At 39.6% G+C, this 9668-nt stretch overlaps 1 protein-coding gene across 2 annotated transcripts in view; it reads left to right on the top strand.

Annotated features, from left to right (window-relative positions):
• The window catches only part of nr2f5 (nuclear receptor subfamily 2, group F, member 5), a 19857-nt gene extending 12232 nt beyond the window's left edge, over nt 1-7625 (top strand). For both annotated transcript variants that reach the window (XM_017433334.3, XM_017433333.3), the window contains exons 3-4: nt 664-910; nt 5541-7625. In XM_017433334.3, coding sequence (XP_017288823.1) covers nt 664-910; nt 5541-5860 — 567 coding nt within the window. In that variant the 3' untranslated portion in view covers nt 5861-7625. The remainder of the gene's footprint in view (nt 1-663; nt 911-5540) is intronic.
• The last annotated feature ends 2043 nt before the right edge of the window (nt 7626-9668 follow it).

Here is a 9668-nt window from a genome sequence, read left to right as displayed (position 1 = left end):
ACGAGCCTCCATTGTTAGGAGAGTGAGAACAATTTGCAAGCAATCCAGCTTACATCACATCTCAGCTTTAAAAGCTCAACTCCACACTCTCTATTTCTGAATTGAGAAAGCTCCTCGGATGAGAAGAGAAACATCTTCAGCTACAGAATAGAAGTCCAGTTGTTTTTGTTTTTTAACTTTTTTGAAAAACACATTAATAAAATTAAATAAAAATGGGCATTCACAATGCAATAAAACTAGCTTTGTGTCAATATATACATTTTTATTTTAATAGTAAAATAGATTTTGTGGCTCCATACAAATGTTATTATCGGACAGAAAGTAGAAAATAACTCTTTTAAAGGATGCAGACTCCTCCAATATTCTCTCCTACCACTTTTCCTTAACCTCACTACTTTTTAGAATAAGGGAAAGACGATAAAAGTGAGATAATATTTATGAAAACATTTTGGACAATTTGCTCAAAACTTTTAACAACTTTTTGTGTCGTCTTGCTGACAATCAGACAAAAATAAATTATTTAGCACTTTTGAAATCTTAAACCCAGATTTTCTGACCACGTTTTACATGAGATTTAATATTTTTACCCCATCTTTAACAACTAGAAGCTTTTCCTTCTTTGCTGCACTCACATTAACTCTTCTTCTCCTGCTTGTTTTCCAGGTGGCCCTGCTGCGCATGTCCTGGAGTGAGCTCTTTGTCCTGAACGCCGCCCAGTGCTCCATGCCGCTTCACGTGGCACCCCTGTTGGCCGCCGCCGGCCTGCATGCTTCGCCCATGTCCGCGGAGCGCGTCGTGGCCTTCATGGACCACATCCGGGTTTTCCAGGAGCAGGTGGAGAAGCTGAAGGCCCTGCAGGTGGACACGGCTGAGTATTCCTGCCTGAAGTCCATCGTGCTCTTCACGTCCGGTGAGTCTGAGTACTGATGGTAAACTGGCTGCCTGCTGCTGGTTCGAACCGGACATCAAAACTTGATCCCTAGCTACATCAATTTTTAGCTTTTTTAAATTTCTTTGATTTATGCAGCTTTTTGCTGCAGGCAGAAACAAACTGAACCGTTTCGGCTGTGGCCACATTTTCCAGATGGAAACATTTACAGAATGAAGAAAAAGGAATTTTTTCTTTCAGAACTGAATGTTAAAATAAAATTATAAGCTTTAAAATCCCAAACTGGCATCAGATCTAAGTTGAAGCGTCCTTCAAATAAGAAAACCATTGATCCAAAAATTAAAGAAACTTTAAGATACAAAACATAAAAACTTTATTTATGGACTCAACCTGACAAGATTAGACGTCAAGCTAGCATCCAGATACAAAGCCTAACAAGTTTAGACTGCCAATATTTAAATATTATTGATATCTATGTTTCTCGGTAAAGATTATAATCTTTTTGTGTGTGTTTTATGATGTGATGCAACAAATCAAATTATTTCTTTATACAAGCTACAAATACATATTTATTTCACAAGCCAAATTAGGATGCTTAAAAACTTTTACAAAATAATTCTTTTGACTCTGTAAAGGTTTCTTCTGTCGTTCGTAGATTAATCTGGTAATGAGGCCAGAGGTAATACTTAGTAAATCAGTTGTTTATATGACTTTGTGTTTGTTATGTCTCTGCATATTTTTCCCATTTCCCCGAGTTCCTGTATCATGAATGAAGACTTGATTAATCCAGTGTTCTTCAAGCTCACACTCATGTCCTCAGACTCTAAAAAGTCACAGCGTTCATTTATTTAGTCCAGTACAGATGGCTAATCTGGAGCACTGTGCATCATTCACACTTGTGAACTATTGACCCATGTCAGGAGGTAGATTCTGTGAACAGAATCGTTACCTTTCTCCACGGCTCAGACAGAAAAGGAGGAATTAGCAGGTGGCTAATCTGAATTCTGTTAATTGGTTTATTCTTGTCAACATAGACTCTTAATTACAAAGTGTCTCCTGAACAACTTAACCCGAGTTAGAAAATGGTCAGTTTGTTATGTCTGCTGTGCGGTTTATTTCATGAAATCTAATTTTTTACTCATGATAAAATGGTTTATTTACTCAAAAGAACAAGATGAATATAAGTAAACTGGGTGTGATAGTGAAGATCTGGGTAAATTTAAATTTAATCAAGACATTTTGAACATTTCAGTTTGAATTAAGATTAATTAAAATGTATTAATTATGGGTTAACTGGTTGTTTATATATTATATATTTTTATCATATATTGTGTATTGTCAACATTGTTGGTAACTGAAAATAATTCCTTTATTTATTCCTGTCTTTTATTTTTCTTATATTAGATAAAAAATGGCTGATTGGTAAAGTTAAATATTCAGACCACAGTGGTAAAGCGTGTTTATCTCACAGAATATGGGTCTAAGCAAAGCTAAAAAGATGCAGATTTATTTTTTTATTCCTTCATTCGAAACATAGATGTGTTTAAAGCAAATCCCTCTCTAAAGAAAAGTTTTGCTGTATATGGAAAGAAGAAAAGGTTACAAAACAACTTTTTGAACAGACAAATGGAGGGGGGGTTACACTTCCTGCTCTTAATCCACAACCTTTTCACCTCCGTGGATCCTGACCGAGAGGTGACCTCGAAACCTGCAGCAGAAATCGTCTTATTGGCTCCATATGTAAATGCAGCTCTTACAGTCATGCTCTCAGTGAATTTCACTGCAACTTCATCACTTTACCATGCTGCAAAAAAAAAAAAAAAGCTGCTTGTACCAGCTTTAAACATTTAATTTTTTATATGTATGTGCACGTTTGTTTGTACCGTTAGCAAAATATCTCTTTAGCCTTTGGCAGATCTGAATGAAACTAATCATTGGAACTAATCATCTACAACTGATTAACCTTTGGAGTTAATCCCATTCAAGATGGCCGCCATAGCTAAGGAACTATAGCAAACACAAAAATAGTTATTACTCAATTTTACAGATTTTAAACTCAAATTTGGCATGGTAGTAGCTGAGAGTCATCCTCAACACATACTTTAGGCATTAAGATATCTCACTATGTGGCTGTGTCAGATGGATGTGGCGGCCATCTTGAAATAAACTCTGTCAGGAAATATGCATTACTTTAAGGAATGCTGGGCCTTTAATTTCCTCGATGCAAGATGCTTCTCACAGCTTTCTTTGTGTAAAGATCTAACTAAAATTACTTTAAAAAAGCAGTTTGAATAAAGCTAAATCTATTATTATTATTTAGAAATACGAAAATACATATGTTAACAGCTCCTTAAAAAAACATAATTTTGAGCATTTTAATCACTTTTCTTTAGTTAAATCAATGACCTTTTCTGGGTAAGTAGCAGACAACAAAAATATTATTTTATTCCAGCAGAGATTTATGGAATTTGTTTGTTTCAGCCATACGTTCTCCCTGCTGAGCTACAGACAAGTTAAATCCAAATAAACTCATTTTAAGTCCTGACAAAACCCTTGAGATAGTCACTGTTTTGATACTGCTTCTACACAAACCCTGTTGAAGTTTATCCTAACAGTCACCGGGCTCCACTGCAAGACAAAATACTGTCACATCGGGGATCCTTCACTGGGAGATCATGCTTTGTGACCCAGAAGGAAACGGATGGTGAAGGAGCCAACACTGAGATGTCTCTCATGTTTTTTTTAATTGTATTTTCCTCCTTTTCCTCCTTGCAAACCTTGTCAGATCCACTCAGCATGTATGTATGTATCTGCACCGAACCCCGTTTTTTGTTTGTGGGTGGCTACAGACCCTGCTTTCTTCAGTCATCTCTCCTTTATGATCCCATCTATTATTGAAACCAGCCGTCCACCACCTTCCTCCCTCCCAATGCTCCTCGAACCCCAAACTCCAAGCCGAGTCCAAGCGCCGAGACCCCTGCCCCCCACCACAGGACTTGAATTATGCATGCTGCGTTTCAGTGAGAAGGAGAATGCGCTGTGACCTACATAACCCCTGTAGCCTTGAGCATCACGTGCGACCTCTCTGCATGGGCAGATGCATGTGTGCACACATTGAGTTAAAAATAACAAATAAATTGCACATCTTGTCAAAAGAGTTCTGAAGATGTCACAAATATGAATGTAGCAGCAGAGTGCACGCGCAAATCTGCAACTGACCTGACTTCTGGGCTGACCTAACAAGCTTGGACAAACACCAATTGTCTTTCGCCTCCCTTTGAGTCCACTCCCCCCGTAAAGCTCAGCCCCATCAAGCCACATCAGAGAGCGGGCATCTCACTCCTGCCACCCCGATCGCTCACCCCCTCTGATCCGGTGCGTGCCCAAGGATCAGACAATGGAACATGGTGGTGCTTGGCGTGGAAGGGCGCCCACAAAGCTGTCGCTTCGGCACGCGAAGTGGTCTTAGTCGCGCAGACAGCTCTGCTAATCCCAACCAGGCAGTCACCGTTTTGTCACGCAGAACCCAAAACGGCAGCATGACAAAAACTCCGGCCGTCCGCCCCCCGTGTGGAGGGAAATATAGCCAAAGTGGGAGCAATTATTCTCACAGAATGATGAGAAAAGAGCCCTCTGGGGGTGGGGAAGGATTGGCACGCTTGATTAAAATATGAAGTAAATTAAATTTTTGTTGCAAAGGAGAAGTGAGGCCCAGCAGGACGGGGTTTACATGGGGGACAGATCAGAGTGTGACGACAAAGCGGACCTGTGATGCAAGGTGACGGGTTAAAACTCTCAGGCCAACGCTTTCAAACAGAGAGCTTGAGAATAAATTGTCCTCATATAGTACCTGTCTCCCAAATGTGAGTTCATCCAGGGGGCAGACTCAGAGAGTGTCCCGTCCGCAGCGGAGTACAGTAAAATGTGTCTTTGTTTAGACTTCACACATTTTTGACCTCTTTTTACTGAATCCCTCTGTTCTCTTCTCCATGCAGAGAGTGTGAAAATTATCACACACAGTGTTACACACTCTCTCAGTTGTGTGAGACTCAGGCGGAGGAGGGGGGGGGGTATGATGAGGTGGAGGGCAGTGCATAAGCTGAGGGGAAAGTGAGTACAGGTCACAGCGGGGTGGAAATATGGATCTTTGCAGTAACAACTGTGCTTTAAGTTTGGGCAAACATTCCCAGTGAGAAAAAGCTGTGATTTTTTTTAACACTGTTTAGTTGTAGCTGTCAGTTAATCCTGAAAGCTTCAAGCTAAATTTTACTCAAAGCTAGTTAGTCCTTATTCATTACTTTTTGGTATGAGCAATAAAAAAACTGAATATTCATAAAGATATATAATTCAGACAGTTTATTCAACTATTGTTTTTTTATGAACACCTGGTAGTGATGTGATAGAAGTTACCACACATCACTACCACATGATAGTTGCATAAACTATCTGATTTCCTATATTTTAATGAGTATTCACATTTTTTAAAGTCATTGCCCATATTAAAAGTCAATGATGAACTAATCTGACAGAATTTTAAAAATGTTATTGATCCAGATGTCTTCATTAACCTCTCCTTCTCGTTTGCTTACTGTAACTTTATTTTTGATCCGTTTCTAATTAAAACATTTAATTGTTCCCCTCTTTCCTGTAGATGCTATGGGGCTGTCAGATGTCGCCCATGTTGAGAGCATCCAGGAGAAGTCCCAGTGTGCTCTGGAGGAGTACGTCAGGAACCAGTATCCTAGCCAGCCAAACCGATTCGGACGCCTCCTCCTCCGCCTCCCCTCTCTGCGTATTGTCTCCTCTCCGGTCATCGAGCAGCTGTTTTTTGTTCGCCTGGTGGGCAAGACGCCCATTGAAACATTACTCCGTGACATGCTGCTCTCGGGCTCCAGCTACAACTGGCCCTACATGCCCACCGTGCAGCGCGAACGACCACTCTCCCTCCACTACAACGAGAACGGACCATGAGGTGAAGCCGGACATCTTTCTTTCCTTCCTTCATTCTCTTCAGCCTCACCTTTTTGGCTTTCCCAGAGGAAGCGCCTCCCTCACCATTCCACTCTTAAGACAAACCCATCCCAGGTTACATACGCCAATCGTTCTTCATTGCCGATACAAAGCCTTGGTGGCACCATGAAGTCCCTGAACAGGGTCTACGTTTGAGACATGGCATGAGCTGGACAGGTTGGTAGAAGAGGTTAGCACACAGTTCACCAGCAGGTCTGTTGGACTCACTTCAGATGTCAGTCTCAAAACTGTGCAAACAGAAAAACACTTTGCCTAATTGTTGGTGCTACCTTTAGAGAGTATGGCAAAAACTGAGCAGGGACTCATTTGGACTCCGCAGTCAAGAGCAGAAAGCCCGAGTGTATATTTACTAACTTTCTTTGAAAACCAGAAGCCATTAAAAAAAGACAAATGCCAAAATGTCTTGAACTTTTGCAGAGGACATGTTTTACTGTGTGTGTTTGTTTTAGCACTGTTTATATGGAGAGGAAACTTATGATTGTGTCCAAATGTACAGGATATCGTTGATTCACAGGCATCTAAGGCATTTTTGGGTTCACTAAATAAAGCTCAGGTTCAGAAGGTAGATGAACAGACAGTATCAGCACAAGAACAAAAAGACAAACCCAGCTAATTTTCCACTTAGTCAAAACCCGTGCCAAAGCTGACCATTGCATATTGTTTGGATCATATTTGTGGCAGTGTTGATAGAAAATGATGTTTTGGTTTGTCTATAATTTGACTTGTTTTGGAGTCTCAGGAGAGTTTATCTATATAAAAAAAGAACAAAAAAAAGCTTAGGCACTTGCATTGTTAACTCGTCAGACCCAACACTTATTCACTGTTGTAAAATCACAGCACTGGTAGAATATTTCTACCCTTACCCCATTTAATAAAAAAAGTATTACTAATTCAAAAGACTTCCCTTTATGATGCTATCACAGGAGGTAGTCTCACAGCTCGTTGTCTTTATTGTCTTTTTTTTGTAATGATTGTCAATATTGGACCTTTTTAGACTTTAGGCAAGATGTTTGTGTGGGAGGGAGAGGGGCATTTTGCAAAATTAGCTGTATTTGCCTTAGAACAAAGATTTGTCACTGAGCATTTATCTTATGACTGTGCCATAATCTCTCGTTACCTGTTATAACAGGTATTATGTCCTGTCAGGAATGGAAACAGACTCGCATGATACTGAACTGCAGTGTGCACATGGAAAAGAAATGCAGAGGATCTTTTATGCAATCAGTAGAAAAAAAAAGAATCTGTGAGAATGCAACTTTCTGCTTTAACATCAACGGCACTTTTAGACATCGTGCAAGTTCTTTTCCACTTCCTGGTGATATTGTTGTGTAGGGAAATCCCCTAAACTCATGTCATTTGAGCTTATCGTATGGATACCATAGAGTAATGTATCACTAACCTCTGAAAACCTCAGTCTACGTTGCAACATTATTCCTGTTGGACTTAGGACGTGTTTTAGTGTAGGACTTTTCCTCCTCCCTCTTTTGTTTTTTTTCTTGAAAAAAGTTTGTGTCACATTTCCAACATGACATCGTCGTATCAGTGTCAAGTATCAGTATTGGAAAAGCCTTCTGGGACCTGAGAAAGCTGTCTGTTGGTAAATAAATTCACAGAAAGTTTCTATGAGTTTGTTTGTATGCCTCTTTTGATTTTGTTTGGAAATATTGATTATCCATTAATTAAAATAAAATTTTGTTCACACTAAGTTTTCTGCTTGCCTTTTATTATCACATCACAGGAGATTATATCAAGACATCCTTCATTCTGTAAAGAAAGAATCAGTTTAAGGATCAATTAAGTTCCTTAACATTGGCTGATTTTACCCAGATATTAATAAAGTGTTCAATAATACCAGCACACAACTCTTTCTTGTACTTATGTGCCATAAAAAAGAAGTTGACAGAGCTACAAATAAAAAGATGAGGAGAAATGTCTTGCAACAGCTGTATATTATTGCATGAATTATGAATGCAACTAGATTTATTGGATATAAAATTATTCCAGACAATTACTTCTCTTGCAGTGACACAATCATTTTTTGTTCTGAAACTGGAGAGAAACAAACAACATAATGCAACAAAGTAGAGGTTAAATATTAGCTAATGTAACATTCTTTCACACCAGAATGTTGTTTTTGAGAAAAAATTGCTCTATGAGCCTGAAAATTAACAAAAAACAAAACAAAAACTAATGGCTGGGCCTCGTTTGGCTATTAGCCCATCCTGGATGAAGACTTGTGCCTTTCTCTCAGTACTCCGCACCATATGACACAGTTACAACTGATAAAGAACTAACTATTGATAACTATCTGACAGAACATCACTTCAAAGTTCATCAAACTATCCCTTTAAATGAAGAATTTGTTCCCTAGTCAGAGGTACCACGCCGTTTGTAGCAAAGACACCATTTTGCCTTTGTCCTGGCAGGAGCAGTACACCTGGTTGTCATCAGCATAAATGTGTTGGGAGATTATATGAAACTCTTTAATAATCTGTCTAATGAAGGGTATGTACAGTATAATATGAACAGGATTGGACTCAAAACAGAGCCCTGTGGTACCCCACATAACAGCTAAGTAGTCTCTAACATCTGATCTGGTTTTATAATGAAACCTCTGATAAAAAGGTTTGAACTGAACCACTCCAGATATCATCACCAAATCCTGATCCTACAGTATCAAAGACTGCAAAACTGTGAATTATTCTGTCTGCAGCCATCATGACATTGCTGGATACTCGAAGCAATGGAATTTCTGTTGAATGCATTTCATGGAAACCAGATTTGAATTTGTCTAAGTAAGATATTGTACTGTCCCAGAAAAAGAAATCAACTGATCAGCCACAACTTTTAATAAAGAAAATAAAATCGTGGTTCGCCTAGCTCATTTGTGATGAAGTCTAGAATGTTGTTTGAAGCCCAAATGAAAGTAAATAAACACTATGACCCACAGTGTTTGTGGGAGGAGACGGAGAGGAAGAACACACATGGTTTTTGACCTGTGGATTTCAGGCGTCTCAGTATATGTCTGCAGTTTTGAGTAAATACAGCTGCTGGCAGCTCAAACTGCTAATATTTAGGAAGCAAATTAAAAAGCAGATAAAAGTTAGTAATGTTAAGCTCAAATATGATGTTAAGCTTCCCTTTTTGACCACTCACACATGTAAGAGAACACACAAAACCCATAATCCCCCACATGGTAACCTTGTGCCCTTTACACCGAGGCCCTCCTCAGGCCGACGTCCTCCCCTACCCCAGCATCTCTCCCAGCCACCCACTGCCTCCCCAACCCCCGCCTCACACCACGTGTGTGTGTGTGTGTGTGTATGAAGAGTAGCCGATTGACTTACGCCTTCATTTCAGAGCTGTCACTCCTGGCCAAACACCATGACCCCTCAACCTCTATTTTGGAAGTGTGCTTTTTTCCCCCCTTCTTCTTCTGGCCATCACCGTATGAATATAAAAAACACATGTGGCCCAGAGGGGCGTGTGTGTGTCTGTGTGTATGTGTGAATGTTTATATGCAAAGGTAAATCAAACTGACACGGCTCCTTTGAATGGCAGGAGCTGAATTACTTTTGCACTTCAATTTTGCACACCTGCCATTTATGGCAAACACCGGGCTCAGCACAAACTATAAAAGCAAAATATGCCATGTCAAGATACAAATGAGAGCCTGTAAATATCAGAACCTACAAAAGCAGGTGAAGAGATGGCTGTTTTTTCTTTCTTTGAAGATAAAATACTTGCC

This window comes from Kryptolebias marmoratus, linkage group LG16, assembly GCF_001649575.2.
Source record: "Kryptolebias marmoratus isolate JLee-2015 linkage group LG16, ASM164957v2, whole genome shotgun sequence".
NCBI classification, from domain to species: domain Eukaryota; kingdom Metazoa; phylum Chordata; class Actinopteri; order Cyprinodontiformes; family Rivulidae; genus Kryptolebias; species Kryptolebias marmoratus.
The sequence above is the reverse complement of the archived record's forward strand: the minus strand, read 5'-3'. Positions and strand labels throughout refer to the sequence as shown.